Source organism: Triticum urartu, chromosome 1A, assembly GCF_056163025.1.
Source record: "Triticum urartu cultivar PI428250 chromosome 1A, HENAU_Tu73, whole genome shotgun sequence".
NCBI lineage: Eukaryota > Viridiplantae > Streptophyta > Magnoliopsida > Poales > Poaceae > Triticum > Triticum urartu.
In genome coordinates, this window is record NC_141873.1 from 296,551,316 (window position 1) to 296,571,847 (window position 20,532).

At 46.7% G+C, this 20,532-nt stretch overlaps 3 protein-coding genes across 3 annotated transcripts; 1 reads left to right on the top strand and 2 right to left on the bottom strand.

Moving 5' to 3' along the window:
• Window positions 1–11,075: 11,075 nt before the first annotated feature.
• On the bottom strand, window positions 11,076–14,240 carry LOC125507976 (uncharacterized). The gene is made up of 10 exons (XM_048672524.2): window positions 13,937–14,240; window positions 13,732–13,862; window positions 13,515–13,600; window positions 13,317–13,411; window positions 13,037–13,133; window positions 12,805–12,919; window positions 12,481–12,635; window positions 12,266–12,391; window positions 11,646–11,878; window positions 11,076–11,440 (listed from the first exon to the last, which is right to left on the bottom strand). The coding sequence occupies exons 1-10, from the start codon at window positions 14,116–14,118 to the stop codon at window positions 11,419–11,421; spliced, it is 1,242 nt and encodes a 413-aa protein (XP_048528481.1). The 5' UTR covers window positions 14,119–14,240; the 3' UTR covers window positions 11,076–11,418.
• Window positions 14,241–15,300: 1,060 nt separating this feature from the next.
• Window positions 15,301–18,269, top strand: LOC125507984 (type III polyketide synthase 21). Its single transcript, XM_048672532.2, has 2 exons — window positions 15,301–16,222; window positions 17,050–18,269. Exons 1-2 carry the CDS (start codon window positions 16,024–16,026, stop codon window positions 18,021–18,023), a joined length of 1,173 nt encoding a protein of 390 aa, XP_048528489.1. The 5' UTR covers window positions 15,301–16,023; the 3' UTR covers window positions 18,024–18,269.
• Window positions 18,270–18,496: 227 nt separating this feature from the next.
• LOC125532833 (uncharacterized) lies at window positions 18,497–20,106 on the bottom strand. The gene has a single exon (XM_087519079.1). The coding sequence runs from the start codon at window positions 20,048–20,050 to the stop codon at window positions 18,764–18,766; it is 1,287 nt and encodes a 428-aa protein (XP_087375205.1). The 5' UTR covers window positions 20,051–20,106; the 3' UTR covers window positions 18,497–18,763.
• Between the last annotated feature and the right edge of the window lie 426 nt (window positions 20,107–20,532).

A 20,532-nucleotide genomic window follows, 5' to 3' on the forward strand; every position in this document is an offset into this window, starting at 1 on the left:
CACGGCAGAAGATATAGAAGAGATGAGTGTCATCCCCTATGCCTCAGCCATAGGTTCTATTATGTATGCCATGCTGTGTACCAGACCTGATGTAAACCTTGCCGTAAGTTTGGTAGGTAGGTACCAAAGTAATCCCGGCAAGGAACACTGGACAGCGGTCAAGAATATCCTGAAGTACCTGAAAAGGACTAAGGAAATGTTTCTCGTTTATGGAGGTGACGAAGAGCTCGTCGTAAAGGGTTACGTCGACGCTAGCTTCGACACAGATCTGGATGACTCTAAGTCACAAACCGGATATGTGTATATTTTGAATGGTGGGGCAGTAAGCGGCAAGCAGAGCGTCGTGGCGGGATCTACATGTGAAGCGGAGTACATGGCAGCCTCGGAGGCAGCACATGAAGCAATTTGGGTGAAGGAGTTCATCACCGACCTAGGAGTCATACCCAATGCGTCGGGGCCAATCAAACTCTTCTGTGACAACACTGGAGCTATTGCACTTGCCAAGGAGCCCAGGTTTCACAAGAAGACAAAGCACATCAAGCGTCGCTTCAACTCCATTCGTGAAAATGTTCAAGATGGAGACATAGAAATTTGTAAAGTCCATACAGATCTGAATATAGCAGATCCGTTGACTAAACCTCTCCCTAGAGCAAAACATGATCAACACCAGAATTCCATGGGTGTTCGATTCATCACAATGTAACTAGATTATTGACTCTAGTGCAAGTGGGAGACTGTTGGAAATATGCCCTAGAGGCAATAATAAAAGCATTATTATTATATTTCCTTGTTCATGATAATTGTCTTTATTCATGCTATAATTGTGTTATCCGGAAATCGTAATACATGTGTGAATAATAGACACCAACATGTCCCTAGTAAGCCTCTAGGTGACTAGCTCGTTGATCAACAGATAGTCATGGTTTCCTGACTATGGACATTGGATGTCATTGATAACGAGATCACATCATTAGGAGAATGATGTGATGGACAAGACCCAATCCTAAACATAGCACAAGATTGTATAGTTCGTTTGCTAGAGTTTTCCAATGTCAAGTATCTTTTCCTTAGACCATGAGATCGTGTAACTCCCGGATACCGTAGGAGTGCTTTGGGTGTACCAAACGTCACAACGTAACTGGGTGACTATAAAGGTATACTACGGGTATCTCCGAAAGTGTCTGTTGGGTTGACACGGATCAAGACTGGGATTTGTCACTCCGTATGACGGAGAGGTATCACTGGGCCCACTCGGTAATGCATCATCATAATGAGCTCAAAGTGACCAAGTGTCTGGTCACGGGATCATGCATTACAGTACGAGTAAAGTGACTTGCCAGTAACGAGATTGAACGAGGTATTGGGATACCGACGATCGAATCTCGGGCAAGTAACATACCGATTGACAAAGGGAACTGTATACGGGGTTGCTTGAATCCTCGACATCGTGGTTCATCCGATGAGATCATCGAGGAGCATGTGGGAGCCAACATGGGTATCCAGATCCCGCTGTTGGTTATTGACCGGAGAGTCGTCTCGGTCATGTCTACATGTCTCCCGAACCCGTAGGGTCTACACACTTAAGGTTCGGTGACGCTAGGGTTGTAGGGATATGTATATGCAGTAACCCGAATGTTGTTCGGAGTCCCGGATGAGATCCCGGGCGTCACGAGGAGTTCTGGAATGGTCCGGAGGTAAAGAATTATATATAGGAAGTGCTATTTCGGCATCGGGACAAGTTTCGGGGTCACCGGTATTGTACCGGGACCACCGGAAGGGTCCCGGGGGTCCACCGGGTGGGGCCACCTGCCCCGGGGGGGCACATGGGCTGTAGGGGGTGCGCCTTGGCCTATATGGGCCAAGGGCACCAGCCCCAAGAGGCCCATGTGCCTAGGGTTTCAAGAAGGGAAGAGTCCCAAAGGGGGAAGGCACCTCCTAGGTGCCTTGGGGAGGAGGGATTCCTCCCCTTGGCCGCACCCCCCTAGGAGATTGGATCTCCTAGGGCCGGCGCCCCCCCCCCTTGGCCCTCCTATATATAGTGGGGAGATGGAGGACTTCTCACCCCACGCCTTTGGTGCCTCCCTCTCCCTCTCCAACACATCCTCCTCCTCCATAGTGCTTGGCGAAGCCCTGCCGGAGTACTGCAGCTCCACCACCACCACGCCGTCGTGCTGCTGCTGGAGCCATCTTCCTCAACCTCTCCTTCCTCCTTGCTGGATCAAGAAGAAGGAGACGTCACGCTGACCGTACGTGTGTTGAACGCGGAGGTGCCGTCCGTTCGGCGCTGGGATCTCCGGTGATTTGGATCACGTCGAGTACGCCTTCCTCATCCCCGTTCTTTGAACGCTTCCGCGCGTGATCTACAAAGGTATGTAGATGCAATCCGATCACTCGTTGCTAGATGAACTCATAGATGGATCTTGGTGAAACCGTAGGAAAATTTTTGTTTTCTGCAACGTTCCCCAACACAATTGTCGGTTTTCCGGTTAGAAACAACACGGGGACCAAGGAGTGAACGGATATGGCAAGGAATATCACCTGTATCAAGAATTCTTAAGAGGTGGTGAAATTCTCACGACATTCTTGTCATAAAAGATGGTAATACTCCAAGGTAAAGAACAAATGCTGGATAGCAAGGATCTCAAGGTATAACACGAAACACGAACAAGTTTGTGTTTAACGGAAGGTAATAAAGTGGTCAATGATAACACAAATCATTGAGGGTCGGGATGGTACTTCTCATCATGAATTCAATTGATATCCTAGAAGGAGTCAAAATATTGATGATGATCATGACACATTTGTCAAGAGATTTCATGAAGATGTAATCGATCAGCGATGGCATCAAGTCAAAGGAATGATGAAGCGCAAGTTTATTGGAACCACGGGTACGACAAAAACTCAGAATCAAGCTTGTTGTTCAAGGCGAAATGATATGACGAGGAAAGTCGATGTAAGCTTAGCTTATTGCCGAAAGATGTGCTCTGGTAATAAGGTACGAGTGGCAGAGTTAAAATTTAGCACGGCAATGATATAGCCAATCAGGCTAGGAATGACTTGAAGGGTTATTAAACTCATAAGAAACGAAGATTACTTAGAGTTATTGAATCGGAGTGCGGAATCGATTCACTTATCGGTGTTCTTGAGTGACTATTAACACATAACCCTGGGGGCCATTGGATTCGGCGAGAATAATAGTTGATGAAGAACTCATAAGTTATGTAGTTCCGTGATATTCTCGAGATACCAGAGGGTATACTCGAAGGTAGGACAGAATAGAGGTTGGATAGGTATATTGATCTGCAGAAGACAAGTACTCCAATTTGTCCGAGAAATGGTATTAAGGAGAAAATATGGTCGGAACCACGGTTGCAAAGGACCAAGCATAGATACAAGATGAACTTATAATAGGGGGATTATTATTATTACAAGAAACTTCCATGATAAGTTCCACATCGGGTCCATGGGCGTGAACACAAAGTTCAAGGTCGACTCCCACTTCTGCAATGCATAACCTTTCATCCACTTCTCGTTTATGAAGAAGTTGTAGTGTTGAAATTTTATCTGGCGAACCACCAGAAGAATATGACTCGTGAAAACCTTCGGGTTCACACGGATAAGAAAAGGCATAGGTTCAACCCGTCAGGGTATCGTGGAAACATATACCACAAGCTTCAATAGTAAATTATACAAGCTCGAAAGTAGAGCATGGTTGACAAAAGCAGAGGATACAATTTACCAAAGGCATTATGTATCCGAGGAAAGGCTCACAAGCTTATTGAATATGAAGGACGTTGTCGGACAAATTTCCGACAAAGGGTCTGATGGTCCACAAAGGATCTGATGTGAGTATCGGTACTCAAACAGAGGAAGAAAGAATGCAAGGAGATCAGAATATAGAAACAACTGACTAACTCAAAGCTCAAATGCAAAGGAATTATGAATTCCAAGACAAGGGTTCAGAAGCAAACCTCTGATTAGGGAAGGATAAGTAGAATAGCCTTAGGGGTACAATCGATGGCAATTTGATTGGACAAGATCCATCTCATGTTTAAAATGACGTCTGAGCCGGAAGGATAATTTATAAGGGTCAACTAATGATTGCGTGCATTCACAGACAATAATTCATTAGGCTCAAAATGGCAAGGACAAGGGATGTCAACGAAGGCTACTAGGCATATGGAATTAAACATAATGCAAGCAGGCAAGAATTTCAAGAGCAAAAGTCTATTGAGGATTTTCGAAAGACCGAATAGCATTCAAAGAATTTGGTGAAACACATGATCAGCTGGGGATGAACGAATCCTTGATAAGTGTGAGGGATTATCCGTAGGGTTATTTCTGTGGCAAAGAGCTGCAAAGTGGTGAGCACAAAGGATTCTTGAATTATCGAAGAAATTTTTAGGGTATCAAGTAATAACAGGGGCAACTGGGAACAAAGGTAAGAACGACAAGTGTAAGCAATTATCCATAAGGATTTATAGATGGACGGGAATAGCAAAAGTGGTGGGCACCAGGTCTCGAGAGAATAACGGAGAGTATCATCGGAATCTTCTGGTGAAGCAGGCCATCATCTGGAATGAAGGGGCTCTCCGGGAGAAAGTATTTACGAGAACCTAGAGTTAGAGTTAGCAAAATCATTTAACCCGAATAGAAGAGAGATCAGAGTCCCAGAGTATAGACGAGGAATAAAAGATCCTAATACCACCCAATTACGACGTGGGCCCATGGGCCGCACAGCCATGTTAGTAAAATAGTTTTCATTGACTAGACTCAACTTCGGCCAAAGAGTGTGGAAGGGGGATTCCTACAGGCAGTTGGCTCTGATACCAACTTGTGACGCCCCCGATTCAATCGTACACTAATCATACACGCAAACGTGTACGATCAAGATCAGGGACTCACGGGAAGATATCACAACACAACTCTACAAATAAAATAAGTCATACAAGCATCATATTACAAGCCAGGGGCCTCGAGGGCTTGAATACAAGAGCTCAAGCATAGACGAGTCAGCGGAAGCAACAATATCTGAGTACAGACATAAGTTAAACAAGTTTGCCTTAAGAAGGCTAGCACAAACTGGGATACAGATCGATTCAGGCGCAGGCCTCCTGCCTAGGATCCTCCTAAACTACTCCTGGTCGTCGGCAGCGGGCTGCACGTAGTAGTAGGCACCTCCAGTGTAGTAGGAGTCGTTGTCGACGGTGGCGTCTGGCTCCTGGGCTCCATCGTCTAGTCGCAGCAATCGGGTATAGGAAGGGGGAAAAGAGGAAGCAAAGCAACCATGCGTACTCATCCAAAGTACTCGCAAGCAAAGAGCTACACTACATATGTATGCATTGGTATCAAATGGCAAAGGGGTAAGATATGTGGGCTGAACTGCAGAATGCCGGAATAAGAGAGGGATAGCTATTCCTATTGAAGACTACGCTTCTGGCCACCTCCATCTTGTAGCAGAAGAAGAGAGTAGATGGTAAGTTCACCAAGTATCATCGCATAGCATAATCCTAACCGATGATCCTCCCCTCGTCGCCCTGTGAGAGAGCGATCACCGGTTGTATCTGGCACTTGGAAGGGTGTGTTTTATTAAGTATCCGGTTCTAGTTGTCATAAGGTCAAGGTACAACTCCAAGTCGTCCTATTACCGAAGATCATGGCTATTCGAATAGATTAACTTCCCTCCAGGGGTGCACCACATTTCCCAACACGCTCAATCCCCTTTATCTGGAAACACTTTCCTGGGTCATGCCCGGCCTCGGAACACGTCGCAGCCCTACCTAGGCACAACAGAGAGGTCAGCACGCCGGTCTAAATCCTATGGCGCAGGGGTCCGGACCCATCGCCCATTGCACAACTGCACGTTGCGCACGCGGCCGGAAGCAGAATTAGCCCCCTTAATACAAGAGCATGCTTACGGTCCAATCCAGCGAGCGCCGCTCAGTCGCTGACGTCACGAAGGCTTCGGCTGGTACCACGACGTCGAATGCTCATAACTGTCCCCGCGTAGATGGTTAGTGTGTATAGGTCAGTGGCCAGACTCAGATCAAATACCAAGAACTCGTTAAACATGTTATTTTAAAGTAACCGCGGATGCCGACCAGGGCCAGGCCCACCTCTATCCTAGGTGTTCTCAACCTGCCCTGTTGCTCCGCCTCAAAGTAATAGTCGGGGGCTGTCGGGAACTCAGGCCCACCACTACCTGGATGGAGCCACCTGCCCCTTCAGTCCCCATCTCCGAATAATATCATCAGTAATGTAACAGTATAAAGTATATAGCATATGTCCGTGATCACCTCCCGAGTGATCACGGCCCAGTAGTATAGCATGGCAGACGGACAAGAGTGTAGGGCCATTGATGGAACACTAGCATCATATACTAAGCATTTAGGATTGCAGGTAAAGGTAACAAGAGTAGTAGCAAGGACAGGCTATGCATCAGGATAGGATAACGGAAAGCAGTAACATGCTACACTACTCTAATGCAAGCAGTAGAGAGAAGAATAGGCGGTATCTGGTGATCAAAGGGGGGGCTTGCCTGGTTGCTCTGGCAAGAGAGAGGGGCCGTCAACACCGTAGTCGATCGGGGCACCAGCAGCGGCGTCAGTCTCGTAGTCTACCGGAGAGAAGAGGGGGAAGAAACAATGAATACAATGCAAACAGATGCACAACGATGCATGACATGACAAGAAGCGGTACTAGGGGTGCCCTAACGCGGTATGGGGTGATACTGGTGAAGGGGGAAAACATCCGGGAAAATATCTCCGGTGTTTCGCGTTTTCGGATAGATGAATCGGAGGGGGAAAGTTGCGTGTTCACTATGCTAGGGATGTGTGGCGGACGAATGGGCTGCGTATTCGGATTCGTCTCGTCGTTCTGAGCAACTTTCATGTATAAAACTTTTTCATTTGATTTACGGATTATTTTATATGAATTTCTAAAGCTTTAATAATATTCTAGAATTTTTTGAATTGTTTTAAATTTGAAAGTTAATTTCTAAAGTGCAGTCAACCCAGTCAACTTTTGACTAGTCAAAAGGGATAGCATGGCCCACATGTCATGGTCATAGGTGTAGATTACTTAGGCTAAATTAATTTAAACTAGGGGCCACATGTCATTTACTCTACAGACTAAACTAGTAGTACTAAATGAGTGCTACTAAACTAGTCCTAATTGGTCCTAATTAGACCTAGTCTAATTAAACAAGGCCGGCCACTTGCAGTGGCCTAACCACGGCTGTGCTCAAGGAGCACGAGCTCCATGGCCAGCTAGGAGCTGTAGGCGGCCGCAACGCAGCACAAGAGCAACAGCCGTAGCTTAGAAACATAGAGCAGCGGCAGCACGGCGGTCGTGGCAGCAAGTAGAGCAATAGCAAGGACTAGAGCATCAGCAGCAGGGCAGCACACAGCAGTAGCTAGGAGAACAACAGCAGCTAGTGGCCAAGCAGCGGCAAGAGCAATCGCGACAGCACACAGAGAGCAGCGGCTGCGGGCGCGCACGTTGGGGCTCGGCCGGCGCGAGCTGGGGCACGGTGGGAGCAGCCGCCGCCGCGGTGGGCGAAGGCGGACGAGGTCGGGGCGGTAGCGGGGCGCGGTCGGCGAGACTACATGCGACGATGGTCGGCACGCATAAGCTTGGGCTCGAGCACAAAACGATGCAGAGGTGCGGGCGGGGCTCACAGTGAGGTCAACGTGAGCTCGGGGAAGCATATGCGGGCCGAAGTAGTGCAGATCGATGGTGGCGTGCGCCGGAGCCCGAGGTGGACGACGTAGTCAATCCGGTCGACGTAGAACTCCCTGGCTCCGACTGCTTGGTGCAGAAGATGAGGTCGTAGCAGACGCGGCCCGTGGACAACCCGGGGACGCAGGGGGGCGCCGGTGGCCATGGTGGAACCGACGGTGCGACGGCGACGAAGGCGCTCCGGAAGGTGGGGAGCGATCGATGGATGTGAGGAGAGGGGCGAGCGAGGGAGGAAAATATCTCGAGGGGGTCGCCCGAGGAGTCGCGGTGGCAGCCTTATCCTCCCGCGGTGTTGTAGTGCGCGGTGTCGAGCGCTTGCGGCCATGGTGCCTCGGCCTCCTCCTGTAGCGAGAGGAGGACCAAAAGGCTGGGGTGCGTGGGTTGGGCTGCACTGTAGTTTAATTAGGCCTAGTAGCACAGTAGGCTTTAGTTTTGTTTTCTTTTACTTTTTATTGCTCCTGTTTTGCAATTCATTTCTGTACCAAATGAATTTTGTTGAACGTGATACCTGCCATAAAAATGTTTGGCAATGTTATGGACTGCCCCAAAAAGTTTGGGGGCTATTAGAATTTGTTTGTGTTTTGTTTTAAACGAAAATGACTTAAAGGGGGTTGTGTTGGTACTGTTTCTTATCTAGAGGTGTTTCTTTTATATTTGAAAAATGTTAACTCCTACATTATAATTAGCTAGTGAATATTTTCAACTCAGCGAACATTTTTGTTTTTCCACTTGAAGAAATAATAATTTGACTTTATTTTAAAGTTGAATTTGAATTCGATTTGGATCAAATTGAGATTTTAGATAATTAATTGCGATGGCGTGGCACCATTAGTGTGTGGTTACTGTAGCTTAACTACCGGGGTGTTACAGTCTGGCTGTAGACTCTACCGGCGACGAGCGCGGGTGCTCGAGGAGCTCCTGGATAGTGGCTCGGGCATGAGGGAGGGCACTTAGGGATGCCCCAGATCGAGGCCCCCGACTGGATCGGGCGGTGACTGGCTGGGTGTGCAAGATGAGGAGGTAGGTGGTTGGATGGATCGGGAGGATCCCGATGTAGATGGTGAGTGGGTGGCGGCGGCGGGTGAGGGGATGGATGGGACAACTCCTCGGATTAGGGTTCGGTCTGCTTATAAATAGGTAGGGGAACTAGATGCTGGCGATTTGGTCCCTTCGATCAAAATCGGACAGTCCGAAACAAATAGCTTAGGGGAGTCTAACAAAGAACCGAAGATATTTTAGGGATGTTTGAGGATGATCTGGATCCAACGGTGATGACTGAGCGGGTCAGGTTCGGGGCAGTTTCGAACGCGCGCAAGGGGGTGTGAGACCTGAGCAGAGAGGTTAGGTGGTCAAACAAGAGGGAAACGAGAAACCCGGTTGATCTCGGAACGATCAATAAAGACAAACGGGAAGCGGCACTACCAACAAATGCAAGTTTTGAAAAATGGCGGCAACATAGTGTCGATGCAATGCGAATGATGCGATGATGAAAGGCAACAAGCAAATAAAACACACGGCGACAACGAAAAACATGAAAAGCGTCTGGAGCGTCGGTCTCGGGTCGTTACATAAACTGTGGAGGGGGCACCGCACACGGCTAAGAACAATTGATGTGCTTTGGGGTGCCCCATGTCCCCATATATAAAGGAGGAGAGGGAGGAGGCCGGCCATAGGGGGCACGCCATGGGGGGAAACCGACTAGGACTCCTAATCCAAGTCGCCCCTCCTTCCTTCTTTCGTAGGGGGGAGGGGGAAGGAGAGTGGGAGGGGGAAGGAAAGGGGGGCCGCGCCCCCTTCCCCTTGTCCAATTCGGACAACCCGTGGGGGGGCGCCACCCCTTATGGGCTCCCCTCTCTTTCCCCTATGGCCCATGTAGGCTCATTACTTCCCCGGGGGGTTCCGATACTCGGAGTGATAAACCCTAATCTCGATCTATGCCAACCCAACAAACACCTTCGGAGACATCTGTAGAGCATCTTTATAATCACTCAGTTACGTTGTGACGTTTGATAACACACAAGGTGTTCCTCCGGTATTCGGGAGTTGCATAATCTCATAGTCAAAGGAATATGTATAAGTCATGAAGAAAGCAATAGCAATAAAACTTAATGATCATTATGCTAAGCTAACAGATGGGTCTTGTCCATCACATTATTCTCCTAATGATGGGATCCCGTTCATCAAATGACAACACATGTCTATGGTCAGGAAACTTAACCATCTTTGATTAACGAGCTAGTCAAGTAGAGGCATACTAGGGACACTTTGTTTTGTCTATATATTCACACATGTATCAAATTTTCAGTTAATACAATTCTAGCATGAATAATAAACATTTATCATGATATAAGAAAATATAAATAACGACTTTATTATTGCCTCTAGGGCATATTTTCTTCAGTTTTCATATTACTCTTGTCATATTATCTATAATTTAATAATTTTTTGACTTAACATATTAATAGAGTATCAGAAAGGACAATATTTGTTTCCGTGACTAGGATTTTTGAGAACTTACGAAGTTCTTATAAACATAAAACAAAATTATGTTGGTCCCAGAAACATGGATGATAACATCTGCCAAAGGAGAGCCATGGGTGCTATGTGGGACCTACACGGAGACCCCTGGGTGTGGGCCTCACCCTGGTGCCCTACTTTGTCCCTTGACGCGTACATATACCCCCTAATCACCATCATATTTATCAATGCCGTTTTCATCCATCACAATGGTGGGTTTGTAACAATTATATTTAGCATCTTCTCTCCCATACTTCAATACACAGATCACATGATTATCCATCTGATCTGACATAATCTTTATGGTGTGATTTTGCTATGTGACAAATTATTATTACTTTATGATCAGATTATGGATAGTCTTTTACATGACTTATAGATATATATTGCTCTCCGTTTATTCATTTGCAAATATAGACAAAAAAATGTAGAGGGAGATGTTAGATGGGATAGATCTTCAAGAATGAGTCTCACTGATAGTAATGAAAAAAAACTGCAATTGCATCTTCGGCACCGAGCCCCGACGATGAATACAATGTGAGGGGAATGTTATTATCAACAGTATGTCATCTTACTTAATACTTCCTCCGTTCCTAAATATAAGTCTTTTTAGATATTTTAAATGGAATACAACATACGGATGTATATAGACATATTTCAGAGTGTCGATTCACTCATTTTGCTTCATATGTAGTCACTTGTTGGAATCTCTAGAAAAGACTTATATTTGGGAACGGAGGGAGTACAATATTCTAATTTTCTACCCCCCTTGTGAAGTATTAGCTACTCCCTCCTTTCCAGTTTGAAAGGTCCACGTGTATCCTTATATCACCAATTCGATGAATGTAATACAAGTTTTACATCACAAAAGTTATACCATCAGAAAATTACACAAATGTAGCTAGCGATTAGTTAGTGCATGGAGTTAGTTAGGCAAGTGTGGAGGGTGGCTTTGTGGGTGCGTGAGCCTATATAAGCACTGTAATCATTTTTACTTTGAACCAAGGGAATAAAAGTGAGAAAAGACGCTTGCTGTGTGAAACAGCACGTCACCAAACTCATGCCTCATGTGTTCTTATGCAAACTGTGTGAAGCAGCCATGTGGAAGAAGCGAGCTAGGATCAGCTCCAACACTGCCTTGGCTGTAGTTTCCGAGCATCTTTACTTGGTAACATGTTCATTCCTGTGTTGAAATGACAATGTGTGTGAAAACTCAAATTTCTGTGTTTACAACGCTGCTACTCCCTCCGTTCCAAAGTAAGTGTCATGGTTTTAGTTCTAATTTGACCTAAAACCACAACACTTATTTTGGACAGGGGGGTAGGAGATATTGAAGGCATTTCCAGTGAAAAGAAATGCCGCAGAGGGTATTATGATCTGAGTCTCACCTTCCTTTCTTGGACACGCAAAAGCTTTGTGTGTCATGTGGCACTTTTTCGTTGCTTTTAACCAGCTTCATCATCTTCTGGGCAGCAGCCTTGAGGGTCTCATCGCTCTTGCAAAAAGCAAACCTCACATAACGGTGATGGTAACTTTGGTCGTCGGCATCTGTGTGGAAGAAGCCACGACCAGGTACTGCCGCCACACCAGCATTGTTAATCAAGTTCGTCACGAAATCTATCTGCATTGACATCACAGGGAAATGGTCTCAGTTGTTGAGTGTTGGTGCTCTACTGGTTACTTCGAGAGCATTTCCTTGATAGAGAATTAGAGATAATAACAACATGTTGAAGAGTCGGTAACTAATAAAGCTTGATGAATGTGACACTATTAGTACCAAAATATCTGAAAATCTATAGACAGTTAACTGTTCTGGATTAGTTTGTCTTCAGAGGGACCAGTGTAACTAATAAAGCAAACCAAGTGCCAGTGCAATAATATCTTGCTTTACCTCCCAATTTAATAAACAATTGTTTGCTCCACATGGTTGAATTATCAGATAATAGTGGTGTTTTCTCATTCATGATCTCATATTTCAACAAAAGTTCAGTATGTAAAAGGAACTCACGTCGGAAATTTGCCAGGACTTGGGCAACTCAGCAAACACAAAGACTGAACCTTGTGGCTTGAAGCTAATGTGGAAACCATAATTTTTCAGTAACTGAAGAATGAAGTCTCTTCTCTCTGCATAGTCCTTTCCAAGGTAAGTACAGTTAAAACGACGATGGGTAATTGAATTTGATAGAATGACATTAATCATAAACAGTTAGCATGAAACCTTACTTTTTTAAGGGACTCATAGTAGTCTGGTGTGCTGGTTAGCGCAATCAATGCAGCTTCTTGGAATGGTGCAGGAGCTGAATCTGTCAGTTTGACATGGATATTTCTTATTGCTGTGGCTATGTTTGCTGCAGCACAAGCCCAACCAATTCTCCAACCTAGTCAGTTTATACAGCTAATGTTAACATCCCACGTCACTAGCAAAATTTACACTTGCATCATACAGATTCATGGTAAATCTGCACAGTTACTCAATATATCTGTACAATGAGCAACACTATGAGTAAATCTGTACAATGAGCCTAGCTATGTAACTGAGTAACCCACCAGTTACACTGTATGTTTTTGACAGTGAGGATGTGATGATTGTCCTCTGTTGCATTCCTGGAAGAGAAGCCAGAGAGATATGCTTGTTCTCATCATAAGTAATATACTCATAAACCTAGAATATCCATAATTTTAGACTCGTTTCAAAAACAGACAAACGGATTAATGAATTTACTGAAGATGTTTAACTACTATAAAAGCTATTTCTGTCCACGTGATCGTGCAGATTTACCTCGTCAGTTATTGCAAAGCAGTCCATTTGCTGACAAGCTTGAGAAATAATAAGCAATTCCTCCTTGCTAAAGACCTTTCCTGTTGGATTATGTGGGCTGCAGTAATGAGATTTAACCATGTCACAAATTGAAACAGCACAGTTGGACTCAACCAAATGACTAGTACAATGAGTGCAAATCACTCGTGCTACTTACAGAGGTAAGCATCGTAGGGATAAACATAACAGTGGCATCTACTAAGTTAGCAGTATATCCACGAAAATAGTGGGAACTATTCACCTATTTAAGACCACTGCCTTTGTCCGACTAGTAAACGACTTCAGAAATTTATCCGCATCCAGTGTCCAAGAAGGTGGATCCAATGGCACATACACCTTCATGCACATAAATTAAATTACACAAACACGTAATTAGTCAGCAGAAGACCATCATCATTCATGTCTGAAAAAAAAACTTTGGATCAGACGAAAGACATACAGGGACGCCCCGAGCCAGCTCAATGCATGTTTGATACGTTTCGTAAGCCGGGTCAAAGAGGAGAACCTCATCCCCTGGGTCTATAACTGCAGGAACAGAAACCGCATATGCATCAGTACATTCACCAGGTACAGCATTCCCCTTGAGCTGCCACGATTCAGTAGCCCATATCATATGTACAGAATGAGCATTAGTAGTAGTTTGCATGAGGTACTACTTGCAAATACTGCCGCGGCAAAGGCCTCGGATTGCCCGCAGCAGATGGCGAAGTCCGTGAGGGGGTCGACATCGAAGCCGTGGTCCCGTTTCATGGTCGCCGCGAGGACGTCGCAGACTCCCTGCACATGCCTTGAGCCAGCCATCCAAACGCGCGTCACAATAGGGTGACTGAATCAGTGGCGATGGAGTCACGGGAGGCGGACCTGTACTGGTTGAGGTCGGCGGCGATGGCGGCGGCGGCGGCGGCCTTGACGTGGGCGGGCGCGGGGAAGTCGGGGAACCCCTCGGCGAGGTTGACGGCCCCGACGCGCTGCGCGAGGTGGGAGAGCTGCTGGATGGGCGACGGGGCCGCCCGCTTCGACGCCTCTGACAGCTTCCCCTCCATTGGTTGCTCGCTCGCGCCGACCTCGACTGCTCCACCTAATTCGACTGTTGGAGTCGCTTGGCAGCTCGCAACGTTTGGATAAGGCCAAGGTGGAGTAGGATCTTGGCGTGATTTTGAAAAGTCAAGAGGAACGAAGCAAAGCTCTAGTCATCCTTCCATTTACGGAAACACTCCCCTATCTTTAAATTAACAGTCGTGGCAAAAAAAACAATAAAGAGATTTTCGTAAATCAGCCTCAATCTCACCTCATGCTCACAAAAATTATACGAGAACTGACAAAAGTTGCTTCCAGACAATTTCCTCTAAAAATTATGGTTTACGCGAAGATTTTTAGGGGAACTGTTTGAGTTGCTCTTAGAGGAGAAGCAGACCCGTATCTTAAAACTTTAGGATTTCTTTCGGAACTCTTGGTTGATTTTAGAATTTTAAGGAATCAACCCACTCATGAAAGGATCCTTCCTCTGTTCCTGCGCAAGCGGGAGCTATATGTATCGTGCTGACCTTATTAAGGAATCAATCCATTCAGGTTCTACTGTCTGACTTGGTATGAATGTCAATTTTTTCTAAATTTATTCCAAGCATTTTTGCGACGGGAGATGAAGTTTCCATTGACCACGAGATGCTTGTGGTAACTTCGTCAATTTAAATATTTGTCATTCCAGTCTCTCGTAGGTGTTCATAAGGATTTCTCCTTCCACCCTGTCAACTCCATATTTCTAGAATTACTTGTACTTGGGTTGATGAACCACCTAGCTTTTTATTGCCTTACTTATATCTTGTGAACGATGTAATCATGTTTTGCAACCAGTAAAGCATACCGTGGGAGCCTCTCTCTCTCAAAAAAGAAGAAGAAGAAGAAGCTAGACATCCCCGGGAGTAGCATGTTTAGTCCGACAGCCCCTGTTCTTCACCCACAACCGGGCCTCGTCCTGGTCATGTCGAGCAAACCGGCGATGTGAGGCTACGCATTGTCTGTAGAAGACTGCTGTGTGCAACAGATGCTCACGACGAGTATACAGAGTATCGCCAAAGATAAGAAACGGAAGCATGCAGCTGCAGTCAAACAGGTGGCGATGTTGGGAGTGACCGAACAATTCTACCTCGTCTTGGGCAGTTTTTGAAGCCAATGCTAGCCGTGCCGCTTGGTACAGGCCGTCTAGAGAGCGCACGCACGGTGTGGGCAAGGATCGTCGGAGCCAGGGAGCCGTGTCGCGCGCCCGCAGGCGCGGGCTTGAGTTGGGCGCCGAGTGTGTGCATATAACAATCCTGGCACGGTGGCACAAGTTGCGCGCAGACCGCGTATTAGGCGTCCCAGGCACAAGCAGCAACAGAAGAGAACCTCCAGGTTTCAGCTCCAGAACAACCTTGTAGTGATGTTGAAAACTGACAATTTCCAAGAAACAGTATACCCACCGAAGAGAAGTGAAGAGTCACTGCTCATACTAGTAACAAACTGTAACCACATTTCACGAGCAAGTGTGTCTGCCTGCCCACAGACTCCAGCATCAACCACGTTTCAGGTAAACAAACAAGCACGAGACATTTTTACAACAGGGCACGGGTCACATGAAAAAAGATCACACCGAATAGATGGGCAAAAACTATGGGCGAGCCAAAGAAGGGGGTGTGAAGAACGAACCTTCGCCGAGCCGCCCTTCCACAAAAACTGGAAGAAAACCAGATGACCAATCCACAACCTACCATCCTTTTCAGTTTACACTCATGCCGTCGTTCCCTCAGGCCTAACACCAAACAACCCGCTCCCTGCAAGCCTGAACCCAAACAGCCCCATGGCGAGCATCCCCTATTAAAGCGGAGCACCCATCATGCACACAGCGAAATCACAGGAGCGGAGAACTTGTAAACCTGAAGCGGAAGGAAGCAAGGAGCGACTGTGAGGCAGCGATGTCTGGCCTTGGTGGAGTCGGGAGCATTGGCGGAGGCGGCGACGGCAGAAGCCAAGGCTTGGGGGGCAAGGCCAAGCTGCTCGCGCTCGGCAAGGGACTCCCTGAACAAGTTCTACCCCAGGAGAAGCTCGTGGAGACCTACCTCCAGGACACCAGCTGCGACGATCCCGCCACCAGGGCCAAGCTCGAACGCCTCTGTGAGTTCCCTTCCTTCATGTCATTTGTAGTTTTACATATAACAGCTTCCCGGGCTGAGAGTTTTAAGTTGGCAACAATAGTTGTTCTCTGTCGACTTCGAAAACAAAAATAGTTGATTCTCCGTAAAGAGATCATTGACACTAGTGAGTTGTAGTAATACTGCCATTTGGTTGCAGCATCTTAGTTTACAGAATCTACCATGCTTTAGTATAACTGTCAGTTATCATAGGTGCAAAGTGCGACAAATCTCCACTCGGTAAATAAAATGTTAACATGGTCATTATTACTAAATCCCAGTTACAGTTTAGCTTAAGAAAATCAGCAGTACCTAACCTATTTTATAGAGTACATAAATTGTGTAAAATGGAATTAGTGTGATGAGAAACACAACAAAATTCCACCTAGAAACAAAATTCCACAAGAAAAGACTGTAGGAAAACTCGCCTACAGTCATTGACCGCTCCAAAAAAAATCCACCTAGAAACAACATGCATGCACAACTAGAATTATTACTCTCCAATTGTACTTATTTTTTGCTCTAGGAGAAACACTAGGACACCCCCTCAAAAAAGAACACTAGAACACCATTTGTTTTTGTCCTTCTGTTTGTGGTGAGGGCTAAGCAAATAAGAGTTAATAGTACATAATCACAAACTATAAACTATACTTATTTGTTATGTATTCCCTCCGTTTGGAAATAAGTGACGTGGTTTTAGTTCAAATTTGAACTAAACCCACAACACTTATTTCCGAATTGAGGGAGTAGTAATTTGCATCAGTCCCTCCAATGTATGTATAATGGTTCCCCTGTGATTTGATTTGACAGGCAAGACCACAACAGTGAGGACAAGGTACACTGTCATGTCGAAGGAGCTCCTGGATGAACACCCAGAATTGAAGACAGAAGGCACTCCAACATTGACGCCACGGCTTGACATCTGCAATGCCGCGGTGCTTGAACTTGGTGCTGCTGCAGCTCGTGCCGCCCTTGGTGAGTGGGGCCGTCCGGCAGCTGATATTACCCACCTGGTCTACATCTCCTCCAGCGAGCTTCGCCTCCCAGGGGGTGATCTTTTCCTGGCAACCCGTCTTGGCCTCTCTCCAAACACAGTGCGCACATCCCTTCTCTTCCTTGGCTGCTCAGGTGGTGCTGCCGCCCTCCGCACTGCCAAGGACATTGCAGAGAACAACCCAGGGAGCCGTGTCCTTGTAATAGCGGCGGAGACAACTGTGTTGGGCTTCCGGCCGCCAAGCCCTGATCGTCCTTATGACCTTGTTGGTGCTGCTCTGTTTGGTGATGGTGCATCAGCTGCAATTATTGGAGCAAGCCCTATCAAAGCAGAAGAGGATCCTTTCTTGGAGCTTGAGTTCTCAACCCAGGAGTTCCTACCAGGGACAGACAAGGTAATTGATGGCAAAATCTCAGAGGAAGGGATTAACTTCAAACTGGGGCGTGATTTGCCTGAAAAGATTGAAAGCCGCATAGAAGGCTTCTGCAGGATACTCATGGACAAGGTTGGGATAAAGGAGTTCAATGATGTATTTTGGGCTGTGCATCCCGGTGGACCAGCAATATTGAACAGGCTGGAGGTTTGTCTTCAACTTGAGCCAGATAAACTCAAGATCAGTAGAAAGGCCCTGATGAACTATGGGAATGTGAGCAGTAACACAGTCTTCTATGTGCTGGAGTATTTGAGGGATGAATTGAAGAAAGGGGCAATAAGGGAAGAGTGGGGATTGATCTTGGCTTTTGGCCCAGGCATCACATTTGAAGGACTGCTAGTTCGGGGCATTAACTGAAATTGAAGGAGATCCAAGTAGGTTACTACCAGATATATGGAAAGGTCACAAACAAGCTTTACATGGCACGGTAGCATTTCACAATTATAATTATACAGTGTAAGGATAGCAATTCGCGACTATAATTATATACTGTAAGAATATCATAAGCATAGCGTCTTGATGATTTCTGTTCACTACATACTCAGTACTTTGTAATTTTATGCTTTATGCTATCAATTATCAAACAATGTCAGTTACTCGAGTTTGTTCCCAAGACTGTATAAGCTGTGATTTTTTTTTAATCTGTGCTGGTTGTACAATGTACAAGTGCATGACCAAACTAGTACTGGTACAGAACCTTCCTCTCAGAAGGAAAACGAAGCAGAACAACTGAGGCTTGAAACATACCATTATCATAAAACTATTCTGAATTACACTAAACAAACGGTTACAGTGATAGATAGTAGATAGTATCATGATTCCCTTAGCACTTCAACAAATGTAATATCTTTTTAAGTATTACCAAAAGGCAACAAAATAGAAGAAGCTCTTACAGAAAAGGGATTATGAAATGGCGCTGACCATTCTGCCTTATAGAGACATTACACTCTGATCTAACTATTGGACCTTGAAAGATAGGCCCATGATAACATGAAGACAATACTAGAACCCATGTGAATGCCCTTCTTCTTCATCAACGTTATTCAAAGGCCAAAACACTTGAATAAATCAGAACTGACTTGCATGCCTCCAACAAATCATGGATCTGAACTTGGTGCTCCCTCTTCAAGAGATAATTCACCAGCAATCTTCTCCCAAGCAACTTTAGCATCCCCTTTCACAAGAAAGTTCATCTTGGCAACAACACCCTTCGCCTCTGCAGACCTCCCTCCCTTCACCAACCCCTCGACTAAACCCTTGACAGCCTCAAATGATGGGGCTGCCTTCATTGCAAAGCAGCTGTTACAAAGCCACAGTGCATCATCAAGCCTTTCCTTCTCGACCAAACTCTTAAACAGCAGGACATATGTCTGCGAGTGCACCGACACTCCCAAGTCACTCCTCCCCTCCCGCCTCTTCATCACCTTCATCCTCTTGAATACTCGCATGGCGGCCCCGACATTCCCCTCCTTGCAGTACCCCTGCACAAGCGCATTGTAAGTAACGTAATTGGGCAGCATGCCTTTTGACTCCATCACATCGAGCAGCTCCTCGCCCTTGAAGGTTTCCCCCTTCCTTGCAAACCACCGCATCCGGCAATTGTACGTGACGACATTTGGCTCCAGCTTGTTCTCATTGATTTCCTTGAGCAGCTTCTCAAACTCCTCGGCATCGTCCTGCTCGGAGAACCCAGCGAGGAGAGTATTGTAGGATATGATGTCCGCGGGCGGGCGATGCTTAAACTTCTTCTTGGCCATTTCATTGAGCAGCTTGCGGGCGGCGGGGAGCTCAGAGCTCTTGACCAGAGCGTGGAGGAGCACGTTGTGGGAGGCGCGGCCAGGGGCGACGCCGAGCGAGGACTCGGCGGATTTGAAGGTTGACTTGAGGTCGTCGATGCGGCCCGCGCGGAGAAGCGCGGAGAGGAGGGCGGAGAGGGAGACATCGGAGCGGGCGGCGGGGGCGGAGGAGGAGAAGGCACGGACGGCGTCGTCCGGGCCCGGGAAGAGGGAGAGGGCGCGCGCGAGGAGGCCGGGGGTGACCGGGGCGGAGGCGAGGAGCTGGTCGAGGAGGGAGGCGGCGAGGTCGGGGCGGTGCAGGCGGTCGAGGCGGGAGGCGGCGAGGGAGAAGAGGTCACGCGAGGTGTGGAGGCGGTGGTAGTCGGGGCTGGAGAGCGCGGAGGCGACGAGGGAGTGGACGCGGTCCGGGTTGGTCTCCGCGCGGACGGCGAGCTGGAGATCGATGATGGAGGCGCGGGCCGCCGCGCGGGCGGTGGCGGGGGCGGGGGCGGGCGAAGGATCGACGTCCGGGAGCGCGGAGAGGCGGCGGAGGAGGTGGGCGGAGACGGCGGAGGGGTGGGGGTGGCGGCGGCGCAGGAGGGACGCCATGGTGATTGGTGAGCGAGCACGGGGTTTGCGAGGGTTTGGGCCTTGAGTTTGAGGGCACTTCCCCTTTCTGCTGCGGAAGCTTGCACAATTGCTACAGTCTGCCTGTAGCACTAGTCCATTTCGCAAAAAAAAAAAAAAAAAAAAAACTATGAAGGCCTCATACTACCATTTTGGTTAACCTGAAATTGTTTTTAAAAAAACTAAAATTGAACTTAAATAAGAACCGTATTAGATTGATCGTCGTTGTTTTAAATCTGAGCAGTGGGGTTATGAATTTCAGATGTTTTGACAGCCGACGATCCATTTCATTCCGTGCATGAATCACAGTGATTGGTAGAGTGGTTTTTCTGTTCAAAATGATATTTGGAACAAAGGAATAGCTCATGATGGTTTATTTAAATTTTCTTTATTATTTGTTTAGTTGCTAATTATGCGCTTATTTAAACTTTCTATTAGATGAGCTATTGTTCGACCAAAATGTT

Bases quoted from the DNA above. Each gene is read 5' to 3' on its own strand.
- LOC125532833 (XM_087519079.1), bottom strand. From the start codon at position 20,050: ATGGCGTCCCTCCTGCGCCGCCGCCACCCCCACCCCTCCGCCGTCTCC.
- LOC125507984 (XM_048672532.2), top strand. From the start codon at position 16,024: ATGTCTGGCCTTGGTGGAGTCGGGAGCATTGGCGGAGGCGGCGACGGC. The intron at 16,223-17,049 runs GTGAGTTCCCTT...TTGATTTGACAG, and splicing joins GGCCAAGCTCGAACGCCTCT to GCAAGACCACAACAGTGAGG.
- LOC125507976 (XM_048672524.2), bottom strand. From the start codon at position 14,118: ATGGAGGGGAAGCTGTCAGAGGCGTCGAAGCGGGCGGCCCCGTCGCCC. The intron at 13,134-13,316 runs GTGAATAGTTCC...TCATTACTGCAG, and splicing joins AAGGCAGTGGTCTTAAATAG to CCCACATAATCCAACAGGAA. The intron at 11,441-11,645 runs GTGAGACTCAGA...ATTTCAACACAG, and splicing joins TGCGTGTCCAAGAAAGGAAG to GAATGAACATGTTACCAAGT.